The 16,492-nt window shown below is 41.7% G+C and overlaps 1 protein-coding gene across 1 annotated transcript in view; it reads right to left on the bottom strand.

Moving 5' to 3' along the window:
* GUCY2C (guanylate cyclase 2C) overlaps window positions 1–16,492 on the bottom strand; it is a gene marked incomplete at its 5' end in the record, with an annotated part of 91,640 nt that overhangs the window by 61,886 nt on the left and 13,262 nt on the right. The window contains 3 exons of the mRNA XM_053470278.1: window positions 1,648–1,733; window positions 8,904–9,039; window positions 12,595–12,709. Coding sequence (XP_053326253.1) covers window positions 1,648–1,733; window positions 8,904–9,039; window positions 12,595–12,709 — 337 coding nt within the window. The remainder of the gene's footprint in view (window positions 1–1,647; window positions 1,734–8,903; window positions 9,040–12,594; window positions 12,710–16,492) is intronic.

Genomic DNA, 16,492 nt, shown 5'->3' with positions numbered 1-16,492 from the left:
CCCTACTGGCATACAAGCTGTAAGTCATCTTCGAGAGTTGCTATGGATCTTGTTGTGCTGTTTCTTAAAATGATCAAACTAACTGGGAATTCCCATTCATTTATGATATTCCATGCCTTTGGAGCACAGCTTTTACTTAACAAAACTCTCTCCTATTTTACATTGTGTAGCTTTATAGGTCTTAGAAGAACTGTGGGTTGTGGAATCTGGGTGTCCCTACTATTTCTGAGATCTAACAACCCTATAACTAGATCTTTATGATAAAAAAAAATTAAATCAGAGAATAACATCCTGGGGTTTCTCGTCTGCTATTTCCTTTGCTCTCTGCAATTGAAAATATTGATACATTATCCCATCTCTTATCCCATCTCATCTCGACAATGCAAAGCATTGTAACAGCTCCACATGATAGGCCTCCACAGTAAGCCCTTAAGGCTGAAGACATATGGTGGTAGGTTTGAGTTTGGGGGGGGGGGCTGTGACTAATTCATGGGGAGACTCCTTGCATGCTTGCTCAGTCCCCTCTTATGTCACCCTGTGCTCAGGCTACGGGGCTCTACATGGCTGGAAACGCTTCATGGACCTGACCAAGACAAACATATAGACTCTGTGGAACTCCCAAGTGGATTGGAACTTTGCCAAAACGCGCTGGAACTTTAACAAGTGTAGCTGGAAGCTCCTTTGCCGGATCACGGCGCTTTTTAGAACGTTAACAGAGGGAGTCCAGAGCTTTCCGGTGACACCGAGCTTCACAGGGAAATGGGTTCAATCTCCCTGGAGCTCCTCGCTGGGTGCTTTTCCATCTGCACCCTGTAAATCTTTAAAGGGATGTTACTTAGGGCCCTAACACCCAATTAGGACCATAATTGGACTAGAGACAGTGGGGGACCTGAGGTATCGAATGACATGCTGGTTGTGGGCGAGCCCCCTTGAGGGGGCCCAGAGTGGCGTGTTTTATGTTCCCCTGGGGGTCCAATAGTCAGGTGCCAGGGGAAAATCCTATCCCAATGTTTTGTTTGTTTGTGCATTCCCCTTGCTGAACCTGAAGGAGGACTTTGTGTATTTTTCTGTTCCATTGTATGTTAGTTACATTTACTGTGTATAAATGCCTATATATGTGTCTAATAAAGTCAGTTTTATTCTCACCTCAACATTGGTTTTGTCTGATGTTTGGGGTGGGCTGCTAAGCTACAACTAGCTACAGCGCCAACGCAGCTTCATCCCCTTCTTCTCTACAATGCTGGCTCTATCTGGCGCTGAAGGGGTTAACCGCTGGCGCCTCGGTGGAACGAAGCACAGCTTGGCGGGAGCACCAAGCCAGGGTACATGTCATCCTCTCACAAGCTCCTTACCAGGTATTTCTCTGCCATTGTCCCTCGCAGTACAGTCAGCTCTTCTTCCATTACCTGATATTGCATGATCTACTTTACATGCAAGCCTCACTTAGACACATCCTTTCTGACATTCTCCTTGGCTTTTATGTCGTTACGTGTGCAGTGTTAGTTAAGTTTTCCCAACGAATGCCCGTTGCAAGGTTGCCTTTTTTAGATGGAGCTCAGGATTAAGTCTACACATTGTTCTCTGCTAGCCATGTCCCCTCACTAATTAATTTTCTATATGTATATTGTGCTGATAGAATTTGCTTACCTTATTAGTGATCACTGAGGTGTAGAGCAGAGTAAGGTTTAGATCACGATCACCAATATCATCCAGTATAATTGGACCTGAGGAACCTATAAAAGAAAGATAATGTCACTTAGGGCCACTAAAATCATACATTATGTGTGAACATCTTAACCCCTTCAGGACCAGGGTTTTTTTTCACCTTGTTTGCACTAAATGACCAGAGCAGTTTTTGTGCTTTAGATATGTCTTTATTCAACTGTGATTCCCCACTAACTCGTCTAGTGCACCCACACACAGGGCAATTGCCCCCCAGGCCACCCTGAATCTAAATTAAAACGGCCGCAGCACCCACGGTGGGCCGGCTAGTCCATGGGCCGACACGACGAGATGCTATTGCAGCCGATGCGGCTGCGAATTTTAAAGCTGCGGTAAGACGTGTCTGCACCATGCAGCCCGGTGGCTCAGTGAGACTCTTTGTCCCTTTCTAGACACGACGTGCCGCTCAAGGGAGCGGGCTCACAGGGAACAGCTCCTCGTGACAGGGAGAAGAACATGTCGGAGGAGAGCAGTCTGCAGGAAAGCAGAAAAAAAAAGTAAGTATTAAAAAAAATAGTTGGGGTGATAGGTGGAAGGCGACCCATATTCAAAGGGGGGCTGCACAACAATTAAATACAAAAAGGGGGTATAAGTACACAACAGGGTGGTTGGGGCATCACATAAATCAATACACAAAGGGGGGTGGGTGGCTGGGGCAATACACAAGGTTACATTAACCAGTACAAAAGGGGTCATCAATATACAAGAGAGGGGGGCTGGCTGGGGACATCACATAAATCAATACATAAGGGTGTTGGGGCATAAATACACAAAGGGGACTGGCTGGGGGCACAAATGCACATGGGGCAATACACAAGGGTGTGGGGGTGTAAGAAATCATTTTTATACTTTTATTTTGTTCTGCACATTTTAGGCCTGAATGCAGCTTGAGTGCTAGGAACATATGGTATCAATTAAGTGACGTAGTTTAGAGGGTCTTCTGTGGAATGCCGGTGTATCATATTACTGTTCCAATAGGATTCCTTTACGTATACCATAACCAAATGTAAAGGGGTATAAATTGGCATGACGACAAGGATAAGGTCTCATTCCACGCTCTCATCTTCATCTCACCAAGATACTACGCCTACAGTACCTTTTATCAACATTTGTTCCAGCATTGGTATTGTATGAATTGATATTGTCATCGAATAAACCTAATTAATAGACTTTGAAGCTGTGGTCTTGATGTTTGATCACTGGAGAAGCTTAGATATTCAAGACAAAGAATATTCTAACAGGGGGTAATACATTAAAACCAATGGGGGGCCTGGCTGCGGCATCAATACACAAGGGGCTAAACACACCAAAAACAAACCAGTGTGGAAAGCATTTTTTATGCTATGTGTAGAATAACCCGTACTGATGCGGGTGTCGGTGTGGCAGAGCCTGTATTGGTGTGTGTGTGTTAGGTGTGTGTGTTAGGTGTGTCAGTGTGGCAAGCCTGTCCTGGTGTGTGTGTTGGGGTGTTGGTGTGGCAAAGCCTGTCCTGGTGTGTGTTTGGTGTGTCGGAGTTGCAGAGCCTGTACTGGTGTGTGTGTTTAGTGTGTCGTTGTGGCAGAGCCTGTCCTAGTGTGTGTGTGTGTTTGGTGTGCCGGTGTGGCAGAGCCTGTCCTGGTGTGTGTGTTTGGTTGTCGGTGTGGCATAGCCTGTCCTGGTGTGTGCTTGGCTGGCGGTGTGGCAGAGCCTGTCCTGGTGTGTGTGTTAGGTGTGGCAGAGCCTGTCCTGGTGTGTGTGTTTGGCTGTCAGTGTGGCAGAGCGTGTCCTGGTGTGTGTGTGTTGGGGTGTTGGTGTGGCGGAGCCTGTCCTGGTGTGTGTTTGGTGTGTCGGTGTTGCAGAGCCTGTACTGGTGTGTGTGTGTTTGGTGTGTCGGTGTGGCAGAGCCTGTCCTAGTGTGTGTGTTTGGTGTGCCGGTGTGGCAGAGCCTGTCCTGGTGTGTGTGTTTGGTTGTCGGTGTGGCAGAGTTTGTCCTGGTGTGTGTGTGCTTGGCTGTCGGTGTGGCAGAGCATGTCCTGGTGTATGTGTTTGGCTGTCGGTGTGGCAGAGTCCGTCCTGGTGTGTATTTGGCCATCTGTTTCCTGGCACTTTACTTTCTGTAGAAATAAATGTAACTATTTAACACCCTCCTGAATTTGTAGTCATTGAGCCCACTTGAGGAAGCCCACGGACGAAACATGTATCGGAGGATTCACAGAGACACTTAAATTGAGTATACTTTATGATAGTATTGTAATTTATGTAATAAAGCATTTATTCTACATTTTACATCACTTTTTATATTATATTTATATACATATACTCCATACACTCTGCTGGATCCACTCTGCTGTCCATCGCCTTAAAGGGGGAGTACTGCCCTAAATCAGTACAGTGTTCTTTATCCCTGGAGCCAGGTTACAGGCTCTAGGCAAGGTGAGACGCTACCTGCAGCCACCTTTTTCTGTTCCATTTCTGATGTGTTGCTATACTGCTCTATGTGATTTTATCCATTTGTAGATATATCCATTCAAGTACAGTAGGGTGTGTGATCCCTAAACACAACAGGCGTTGATGATTTGAGTCAGTCTTTGTCTGACTCATCAGAATACTTTTATTTTTTTATTTTTTTCTTGTCATTTTTTTTATGTCATTTATTCTACATAACCCAATGGGGTGAGTTACGTTTATATTTACTTCTCTAGCTCCGCTCACTGTTGGTGGGTTGCACCACCAATATCTGTCTTTTATCTTGTTGAAGTGTGGAAGAGTGGGATTCCCACAGTGTTGTAACGCATGTACACTTTTACCTATTGTTTTTTCAGTTTTGTATGCCAGCCCTCCCCTGCCTACACATATTATATATTGTTTTTTTCAGCACAAGCTGTATAGTGTGGTGGTTTTTTTAAAAAGACTGTTCTAGTTTTACATAATATAATGTTTTAGACAGTTGCTTATTTGTATAGGTTCCAGCTTGATTGTCCTAGTCCAATCCACTAGACAAACAACAGATCATATGGCCTTGTAGTAACCATAGAGTGTTTCAGTTATAAATCATCCAGACACTGACACTTTTACTAATGAGAGTCTAGAGAATGTTTAATTAGACAAACTGTAGTTCCTTAGCACAATCAGCTCAATGTGGTGATTGAACAGGAAAATCACCTATATCATGCCTACCTACAAAGGCAGCCTCCAGGTCTGCAGATAAAGGAAGCATATTAGAACAAAATTAAATAAACTTAAGGTTTCTGCAGCGATAAATTACAATACTCTATACATCATTTAATCTCATTCTGCCAAGTTTTGTTTTAGAATATTCAATCATTCAGCAACACAAAAATAAATATTATTATAATAGTTTTAAAGAGCGTAACTGTAATGTCTGGGTTATTCTGGCTTGTATGTCAACAGACTATTGCATGCACAGGTGCTCATTTGTACAATTTAACTATCACATGTGTTTGTAATACTTTGTCTATATAATTTATAACATATAAGATGTTTTACTTCTGTAGACTATGGAATCAAGTAAGCTGATCAATAGACACAAAGACAATGCATGGATGGCCATACAGGGAGACCTCCCACTAATGACATTAATGCATGCTAAGGGGCTGTGCAGATACACACACTGCCCACTGTCTCTGTCGTTTGGCACAGGTTTACTCACCTGATCCTGACTAGTGAATAGGTCACTGTCTGAGACTATCACAGGCTGATGATGCCCAAGGAGTCTGAATAGAATAGAAGGGGCCTTGATAGGGATGCAGAGCAGGGCTAGGTCAGGTGGTCAAAGAAAGTTCAGTGGGAGGAGGAGGAAGTGAGGGGGTATATAAGGTTGGGGCATAGGGAGTTCTGGGTTTTTTGTCGTGCCAGCTTACCCTATTTTTTCTTAATTTTGTTCTAGGATTTTGTCACAGCCGGGGACAGTAGGTTGCCAAGGGATGTTATGTGGTTATTGCCACTGGTGTTAAAGTGTCGGTGGGAGGTTTCTGGCTGGGCGTGTTGCTGGAACCTCGGGTGGGGCATCATGGGATGCCTTCCCATAAGGTGATGATTATGGTTCGGTCCTGGCAAGCTTAGGAGTGTTCTGTTGTATTTGGGTCATTGCCATGTTAATGCACCTTTTATGTTCACAGGTTGCGTGGCAATGATGTTAATAAATAGTCTGTGGCCTTTTCATCCCACATTTGGTGTCTGTGTTTCATTTGGGGGGTTATTTGAGATGACATAGCCCAAGAGTCGAGGCTACCCCTGTCATCAAACACCACCTCTCTCTCTCTTGGCAACCTCAACCCCAGGATTATTGTGAAATGCTTTTCCACCTACCCATACTTCATCCCCATGTGTCATTCTTGCCATAATACTACTTTTTTGTGCCTCTTGAACTTTTTACTGTTTTTGCTGCTGTTCTGATTACTGTTGCTTCTTTATACTATGTTTCACATCCATGTGTGAATGATTGCTGCGACATAGTATTGTACTTCAACATTTTTGTGATAGTGTTTTGTCATTTAAGATATACTATTTTTATTTACAGTACACATGTAATGCATGTTCATATTTGATACAGCTGTTACTGTTTATGTTCTGCGGTGCATTCCACCATACCTTATATTATGTATGTATCTATGTATGTATGTATGTACAAACACTTTAAGGAATTGGAGGCAGTTTTGTTTTAATTTAAAATGATCTGGTGGGTTTCAATGTATTCAAGAGAAGTCCATCTTAGATGAAATTGATTGAATCCTGAATAACAATTATTTTTGGTTTGAAGAACAATATTTTTACATCAGAGAAGAATGGTGATAGATACTAGGTTGGCTCCCAGTTATGCCAATTTATTTATGGCATATTGGGAACTGTTTTTTGTGTTTTCCAAACATAATTGGGAGATGAACATGGTAACCTATTGCTGTTATACAGACAATATTTTTTTGATATGGGATGGTTCTGTACAAATATAATTTCTCATTTGAATTTAAATAGTTGGGTAATTATATTAACATCCGAACACTCAGGCATACATTAATATATACATTAATAAATCAATTTTTATTGAATACATTAATGCATATGCATACCTGAGAACTTCTTCACTCCGGCTTCCCGGAGCCTTCCCTTGCTGGACACGGCCAGGACTGCCCACCGACTTCAGTGGGCGGTCCCGTTTATGTGGGTGGACGGTCCCGCTGACATCGGTGGGAGTTCCCGCTGATGTCAGGGGCGTTCCCGCTGATGTCAGCGGAAACACCCCCATTTAAAGGGAAAATGGGCGGGGAGCGGGGTGTGTCAAGACCCGGAGGATTCTGGTCTTGACCCGGAGAACCAGACAGTATGTGCATATGGCACTATAATGCATAAAGAAAAATATTTGTTTTCCATTGGACTTTCTCTTTAAAAGGCATGTCCCAGACCTGCAGATTCATCTCTTAAAAGACAAAGCAGTGATGTTTACACATTTATCTGTTTTAATTAGTCTGATTTAAGTAATTATATTGGCAGGTGGTGATGTGATAGCTGAATTATCCATTAAAAAACACCCCCCCACACACACACACACGCAGAGACACTAGACGTGCAAATATGCCAAAAACGATTCGGACAATTTTTTAGTTTTTTTTGGCCCATTCATTTTCAGGCAACAAGTTTTGTTCCCCGCCCATTTGGTTTAGATGAAAATCGAGGGGGCATTTTTTATTCACTCTCTCACACTCTTTCTCACAATGTTTCCCAACCTTCTCTGTTAACCGTATCTTCTTGTTCTTCATGTTCTACTTTCTGTCTTTCATCTTTTCTCCTTTAACTTTTATCCTCATTCACATCTCCATGAACACAACGTGGCAGGAACGATTTTGCCCTAAGGTGAACTTCCACCAAAACGTTGCTTCTTACGCTGACATCCTCTCCCTGGATCTTCCAATCGTATCAAAGTGATGCAATTTATGCAAAACGGGAAGGGCAAAACGGGAGTATCAAGGGAGAGGGTGTCACTGGAAGCACCACCATTTAAATGGAGGTTCGTGCCAGGTTATGTCTGCAGGGATGAGGATGAAGATGGAAGATACAGAACAAGAAGATGCAGAAGGTGTTCAGCAGAAGCAGAAGTGGTCGGTAGAGAAGGTAGGGAAACACTTAGAGAGCGTAAAAGAGAGAGAGAGTGCACCACAATGAGTGTAAGGGAAAGAGCCCATGAATTTTGGACATAAATTCTGAGCTTTTTGCTTTGTTTTTGTCCGCTTAATGGGTCTGGCCTTGTTTTTGTTTATAAATGAATCCCCAAATTTGCAAAAATTCTGTACATTTGCAATTCGTCCTAATTCTAAGAGGCACATACCTAGTGTGCCTAATACATAACCACGTACAGACATATTAAAAATGCATCACTTCATTTAATTTTGGATAATTTGTAATTTATTATAATAGCTCACCTAATAAATGTATCTACTTATAAGTATGTAATGATAAATTATACTTCTGTACATAACGCCGCCACACAAATTTCAACTTCTTATATAAAGGATGGATATTAACGAGAAAATGATCAAACATTTAAGTGTCCGTCTCATTTGATGAAAGGCAACCTTTCCTAAAAATTCTGCACCTCAGTTAGTGATTATGAGTTGGGATGGTACCAACAAGTGGTCATCAGACAATCAGATGGCATACAATGCAATGATTTGGTAAATAGCTTTTACACAGACTGCATTGCTTACTGAAATATGTCAAAACTAAATCTCCTTTCATCCACTAGTAGCCAGGCCTACCAGTGAATCACTGCAAAACCATTGTACTCTATGGAATTTGATAGTTGCTGAGAATAGAAAACTACCCACCCTGTCTTATAGCTCCAAAGAAATGTCATTTTTGTCTTGAGCGTTTGCTACTGTCTCCTGTTTCATACGTGCAAACTTGTTATGCAACTATCCTCTTGCACGTTTCAAGAAGCAGAAGATATTGATCTTCTATTTGAAATATATATCGGAGATAAATCAATTACAGGTAATAGAATAACAACCATCTCACCATCAGTTTGCCAAACGGAAGCAAGGAAGGCAAAATGTGTTCTTTTATATACAGTAGAATTATGTAATTGTCATCAATAAATACACACTGCTTTAGAATCATATACAAAATAGGAAATATCTACTTATAAGAAAGAAAGGTTTTTCAGTAAATAGAATTTTTTATTGACTAACCTGTCATAGAAACATTCCGAAACTGATCAATAAAGGAATAGGGCTCCTTAATTTCTGGAGATGTAAGAAATTTCTTAAGGACATGCCCAAATAGAAGAACACCATCCAAGTATCCTGCAGCATAATCATTCTTCAGCTAAAATGAAGACAGATATTATTCAGAAAACATCAATAGATGGAGTCAACCTATGTGGTTTAATTATACATATATTGCTGCATGCTGTGTGATACAGAGTGTGCACAGAGCCAGTGCTAGAGCTATCTAGCGGTAAATATATCCTGTAAATGGAGATGTGTTTCACAAAGCATTTCTGAATACTGCTTTTACAATCAGCAATCTCAGTGCTACGCATTACCACTTGCATTGTGGAGTATTATTTTAATATAAAAATTTTAATAAAAATACTTGCCATATCTACATTTCAGCAGAGCCTCCTATTCCTGTCTGCACTGCTCAACCTGCCCATCTCTGACATTACAGAAAGGATGTTAGCTTTAAGGTCTTCTAGTTTAAAGGGACCTCATTCCTTCATATTTATCTCACAAAACAACTCAGACCCTCACACCTATCATACATTACTCCCATCACACAAAAAACCTCAATCCCTCACACCTCTTATACAAAACACCTCACACGTATCACACATCACCTCATCACACAAAATACCTTAGACCTATCTCACTTTTTTAATGTTTTACATTTTTAAATAATTGTATTAATTGGGGTTGGAATTACTTTCAGGGAAAATCATGTACTGAATTTAGGGTTAGGGTTACTTAGGGAATTTTAGTGTTAAGGTTATTGAGTGGGGAATTTTAGGGTTACCTTTTTTTAGCTACTAAATTGTGTGGGTGATTTGGGAGTCATTAGCCTAAGTTTTGTTAGTGGGGAATTTAAATGTTCGTTAACTTTATTATTTTTTTTTTACATGATTGGTGGACATTAAGTGTGAGTAATTTTAGTTTACTCACTAATAGTATTTGGGGGATTATATGAAATTAAGTGAATATCTACCCTTCCTCTCCCTACCTTCTCATTATCTACCCTTCCTCTCCCTACCTTCTCATTATCTACCCTATCCCCCCCCCTTGTACTTCAGTTACCTTCCAGCAGTTCTGTGGCGAGAATCTCCCTTCTCTGCTGCGGCGCGCGTGTCTTCATTGCTGAGCGCCGGAAATTACGTCATATTTTGGCGCTCAGCATTACAAGTCAGCACCGAGACCGAGCTAGAGGGCGCACAGAGGACAGAGAAGGGTGCCGAGCGGTGCCCCTCTCTCTCCTCCGCTTAAAAATAATAAAAAAAAACCGCTTGGGGCGGCAAAGCGCCTCTTCAAAAGTACCGCCTGGGGCAATTGCCCCACTCTGCTCCGTGGCAGGACCGGCCCTGGTTGAACAAATGTAATAAATTCACCCAATGTGATAAAATAAAAATATATATGCCAACAGCAATCACAATCCTATCATGCCCAGGCAACCAGTACATGCTAGAACCTGGGCATGATATTAGTGTGATTGCTGTCAGCAATCACACTCCTATAATGCTAAGTCAGCCAGTACATGCTGGAATCTGGGTATGCCTGGGCATAATAGGATTGTGCTTGCTGTTAACAAAATTAGTTTTGTCTAATTTTGGTGAGATATTTTAAATAAGTGTTTTTTTGTTTGTTTGTTTTTTAAATGTTGGGGGCATTATTTTCGGTTTTGGCCAAGTGAATGCTGAATTTTTGGTTCGGTCCAGAATTTTCATTTCGGTGCATCCCTATATAACTGACACTGAAGTAATAGGCCTACACTATATCACTGTTTGGCTTAGTCTATAGTGATAGGTGTTATGCTGCATTATTGTCAATGTTTGGCTCAATGTATAGTGATGGGGATTATGCTGTACCACCGTCAATGTGTGCCTCAGTATATTGTGATAGGTGTTATGCTGTACCACCGTCAATGTGTGCCTCTGTATATAGTGATAGGTGTAATGCTGTACCCCCGTCAATGTTTCCTCAGTATATAGTGATAGGTGTTATGCTGTACCACTGTCAGTGTTTGCCTCAGTATATAGTGATAGGTGTTATGCTGTACCCCCGTCAATGTGTGCCTCAGTATATAGTGATAGGTGTTAGGCTGTACCCCTGTCAGTGTTTGCCTCAGTATATAGTGACAGGTGTTATGCTGTACCCCCGTCAATGTGTGCCTCAGTATATAGTGATAGGTGTTAGGCTGTACCCCTGTCAGTGTTTGCCTCAGTATATAGTGACAGGTGTTATGCTGTACCCCCGTCAATGTTTGCCTCAGTATATCGTGATAGGTGTTATGCTGTACCACCGTCAGTGCGTGCCTCAGTATATAATGATAACAGTTATGCTGTACCACCATCAATGTTTTCCTCAGTATATAATAACAGTTATGCCGTACCACCATCAATGTTTGCCTCAGTATATTATGATAGCAGTTATGCTCTTCCACCGTCAATGTTTGCCTCAGTATATAATGATTGTGGTTATGCTGTACCACAGTCAATGTTTGCCTCAGTATATAATAATAACAGTTATGCTGTACCACCGTCAATGTTTGCCTCAGTATATAATGATAGCAGTTATGCTGCACCACTGTCAATATTTGCTTCAGTATATAATGATAGCGGTTATGCTGTACCCCCGTCAATGTCTGCCTCAGTATATAATGATAACAGTTATATTGTACCCCTGTCAATGTCTGCCTCAGTATATAATGATAATGGTTATGCTGTACCACCATCAATGTTTGCCTCAGTGTATATAATGTGTTTTTTTGCGTCAATGTGGCAGAGCCTGTTCTGGTGTGTGTGTTTGGGCATCTGTGTGGCATAGCTTGTCCTGGTGTGTGTGTGTGTGTGTGTGACAGAGCCTGTCCTGGTGTGTGTGTGTTTGGCTGTCGTGTGGCAGAGCCTGTCCTGGTGTGTGTGTGTGTTTGAGGGTCAGTGTGGCAGAGCCTTTCCTGGTGTGTGTGTGTTTGGTGTGTCTGTGTGGCAGAGTTTGTCCTGGTGTGTGTATATTTGGGGGTCGGTTTGGCAGCGCCTGACTTGTGTGTGTGTATATATTTGGGGGGTCGGTTTGGCAGAGCCTGACTTGTGTGTGTGTTTAGTTGTTGGTGTGGTAGAGCCTGTCCTGGTGTGTGTGTTTGGGTGTCAGTGTGGTAGAGCCTGTTCTGGTGTGTGTGTTTGGGTGTCGGTGTGGTAGAGCCTGTCCTGGTGTGTGTGTTTGGTCATCTTTTTCCTGGCACTTTACTTCTGAATTTGTAGTCACTTCAGAGGACAAAACTTTCTAGGCCCAGAAATCAGTTAGAGGAAAAGTAAAGGTTTTGTGTTATTTACTCTATTTCAATCTGCATATTTTATTGAAAAGGATTAGTGGCACTAAATTGTGGCTTCAGGTGTATCATGACCTTTTTAGTGTATGGATGTACTCCCAATCCCATCACATAAAAGTCTATCTCATACATCTGGCTTAGATAGTGTGGCGTGTGGGCACAAGGGCGAGGAGTTATGATTCTGCCTATTTTATTTATTTCCATAAAAAGGCCCACCAAAATCCTCAGCACCAGGCCCATTATGATCTTAATCCAGCCCTGTGCATAGTCCACAGAATACCCAGTTGTCACATTTTAATTTTCACTATTTAGTAGCATTTCATACAGTGTTAGATGATAACTTACTAGTTGGGTTGTTTGTGAGTTGTTAGATATTCTGCTGAAATTGGACGGCGGTAATGTCAGCACCAGTACATTTTGCATGTACTCTTCAGCATAGCTATTCTCATAATACACAGGGCTGTGGGAATAAGTGAATTTAGTTTTGTTAGTTAAAAGCAGTTTTACATAAAGCAGTAGCTAGTATTATTCGTTTCTGTAAGGACTATGTCAATAAATAAAAAAACTAAGCATGATATGTTATTATATACATACATTGTATAGCAGTAATCAGAATTATCTTTTTTTTTCTATTTTAGTAAGTTATTAATTATGTTGAATATGCAGGATTTTTCTATAAACATGATCTAGTGGGTGCATAAAAGATTAACAGGTTTACAGGATTTGGTGTAGAAGTGGAAGAATTTTAATGACTCACAGGTTTGTTATTTTATCACCAGTAGATTCCCCAAAACTAGGGTGACCAGATGTCCCTGGATTGAGGACACTGTCCTTGGAAAAAATATGTCCCCAGATATGTCCCCGGATGCAGGGCCAGATTATCCTTGACTTCTGCAGGGGCCGCTGCTTCCCTCTGCGTGCGAACAACTTCTCTTCAAGCGCCCAGGGTAAGCAGGAAACTAGTGGAGTCGGGTCAATTTACGTCACATCACATGACTCTGCTCCATTTCCTGCTTCCCCTGGGCGGTACAAGAGAAGTTGTTTGCACAGAGTTTCGAGCAACAGAGAGGGAAGCAGCCGCCCCTGCGAAAGTCTGCGAGCGGCACGAGATCTGCAGTTCAGGTAAGGGGGTGGAGAGGGGTGTATGACCGAGTATGCGTGATTGAGGGAATGAATATTTGTGAATGAGGGAATGTTGTATCTGAGAATGAATGAGTATCTGTAAATTAGTATATGAATGAGTGAATGAATGTTTGTTAATATGTAAATGAATATGTGTGTAATAGCATGGATGTGTAACTAGTGGTGGGGGGCATGCCACATGGAGGCTGTTTGAGGCTAGGATGCCAAAGGCAGGCTGTTTGGGTGGCAAGTCCTGTCCTTCTAATCTGGGTGTTAGGCAGGTCCTGTGCATGCAATATGGGTGCCAGAGCTGACATGATAGTAAAGGGGGGGCAATATGCAAGGGTGCTGGCTGGGAGCATCACATAAGTCAATACTAAAGGGGGTGGGGGTGGGATAAATATACAATGTTGGGCTAGCTGAGGGCAATACACAAGGGTGTGGGGTCATTAGGGTGACCACATCGGCCATGTTTTCCAGAACATGTATAACTTTTATATATTGCTGACCAGCCCATATAAAATGCTGTCAGATATACATCCCCCATACTGCAGGGCAGCATTTTATCTGTGCTGGCGGCATCAATACACAAGGGGGGACAGTGGGGCCATTGAATAAATCAATACTAAAGGGATGGGCAGGATGGGTGCATAAATACACATAGTGCTGGCTGGGGGCGACACACAAGGGGGCAAAAACACAATAGGGGGTAAATAACAAAGCAGTGTAAAAAATACTTTTTTAATAGTATTGTTGTAGCTTAACCTGTCTGGATGTGGGTGTTTGGGTGTCGGTGTGGCATAGCCTGTCCTGGTGTGTGTGTTTGGGTGCTGTTGTGGCAGAGCCTGTTCTGATGTGTGCGTGCTTGGAAAGTTATATATATGTGACATGTTTAGAGCCATGTACACAAACGATTGCTGTTTAGGGAATACAACCCCTGATCTTATTGCAATTATAACAAGTAAGGTCATTGATTTAGTGGTAATTACAGAGACCTGATACCATACACCAACTGGAGATGACTAAATGGCCCCACACTTTAACGCCAGCTGCTGCTAAATTATGTAAGTGCAGCTGCCTGCTGCATATGTGCACCTGCACGTTACAATGTTATGCTCAGGTAGCGTGCAGCCACAGGTATCCAGTCCTATCGGCCACTGGTCCCCTGGGCACTTGCCCAGTGTATCAGATGGCCAGTCTGGGCATACCAGATACAATAAAAAACAAATAACTAAAATGTAATATGAAGGTATTCTCTAAACACAAAATATAGAAAAAGCAATAGGGTTGCCCTTTATATAAAAAAATTATAAATAAAATTATTAAGTTAAGCATGAAGGGAGAGAGCAGTATTGTAAAAAGAGCACATAACAAGATGAAAAATGCCAAGTCAAAAAATTGATGTAAACAAGTGTACAACTTGCCATGTCTCAGCAGTAATAGTGATATGTTGTTCTCAATTCAATAAAATTGGAAGAGAACATATTATTATTATTATTATTTGTATTACCTTTTATGGATATAGCACCAACACTGTATGTATCGCCTCTTACAATACATATTTTCAAAGGATATCACAAAAGTAGAATTGTGGGTTCTGCTTTCAAGCTCACATTCTAGATGGAATGTGGTATAGAGAAACTAAAGGTATTGAGGAAAGGGAGAGATAGTGCCTTAAATAGATGTGGGAGTTGTATTGGTGACAAATAAGTTCTAGCTGCAAATAATGTCCGCCTCTCTGAAAAAGCAGGTTTTGAGATTTGTCTTGAATGTTGAGAAGGAAGGCGAAAGCTAAAGGTATGGTGGAGGTGAGTTCCATAGGTATGGGACAGCATGAATTAAGGCTTGTAAACTGGTAAAGGAGGAATTGAAAAGCAAGAAGGAAAACCTCAGCACATGGGAATAATGTAAGGATTAAGTAGGAAATGATTTTGTTATAAGGACAGAAATGTATACGGGATCAGTATTATCAAAGGCTTTATATATTAGTATAAGGATTTTAAATTTAATTCTTATGTTAATAACAGACTTTTGCATCCAGGTTCATAGGATCTGTAATTTTCACACAATTTACCAATTTCGTTAATTTCTAAGAATGTCCAAAAATGAGGAGGAACTCCAACAAAACAAATGAAAATTAAGCAGAGAGCTCTGAATTTTCTTTGCATTTAGATTTTTTTTTTTTTTACTCTCAATCTCTCTTATTCATGCTCTCTCATTCTCCCTTAAATTAATAATGGTTAGTGACGATGAATTTAATTTCCTAATGTAAAAAGCCCTTCAGAAACGAAATGGCAGGACATTTGTTGTCGGACAACAAACAGACCCAAAACAAAATGAAAAATTGGTCTAAATCGTGTGTTAACAAGTCTAGTTAATAGGGAGCCAGTGGAGGGCTTCACAGAGCGGAGAAACAAAATGCGATGTCTGGAGCAGCAGCATTTTGGATAGATTGCAGAGGAGAAAGTTGAGATAGAGGGATGCCAACCAAAACATTTTTGCAATAGTCGAGGCAGGAGATAAGGGAATAAAGGTTTTGTGGCTGCTTGGGTGAAGAATAGGCAGATGTGAGAGATTTTTTTAAGTGCAAGTGGCAGGATCTGGTGTAGGATTAAATGTGAGGGATGAAGGCAAGGGCTAAATCTCTTCACTGGCTGCCTGTGCGCTTCAGGATTCATTTCATAATCCTCACTCTTACTTTCAAAGCACTTCACAACGGTTCCCCTCCCAGGAGCTCCTCACTCATCTCTAAATACACTCCTAACCGGTCTCTCTGCTCATCCAATGATCTCCTTCTATCCTTTCCTCTGATTTCTAGCTCTCATGTCCGCTTGCAAGATTTGTCAAGGGCTGCTCCTATCCTCTGGAATGCTCTCCCCCGGTCTATCCGTCTCTCCCCCTGCCTTTATTCCTTCAAAAAATCCCTCGACCCACTTCTTTAAGGATGCTTACAACATAGCACACGAACGTCCTCCCATATTCCTTTACCACACCTTTCCTAGTCTCTCTCCTGCAATACTTTTACTAGTGTGGCTGGTCTATCCCTAACAATGGCACTTTTACCTATTGTGTAATACACCCTAACTCCCTCTAGACTGTAAGCTCATTTGAGCAGGGCCCT

This window comes from Spea bombifrons, chromosome 6, assembly GCF_027358695.1.
Source record: "Spea bombifrons isolate aSpeBom1 chromosome 6, aSpeBom1.2.pri, whole genome shotgun sequence".
NCBI lineage: Eukaryota > Metazoa > Chordata > Amphibia > Anura > Pelobatidae > Spea > Spea bombifrons.
This window is presented reverse-complemented; position numbering and strand designations above follow the sequence as displayed.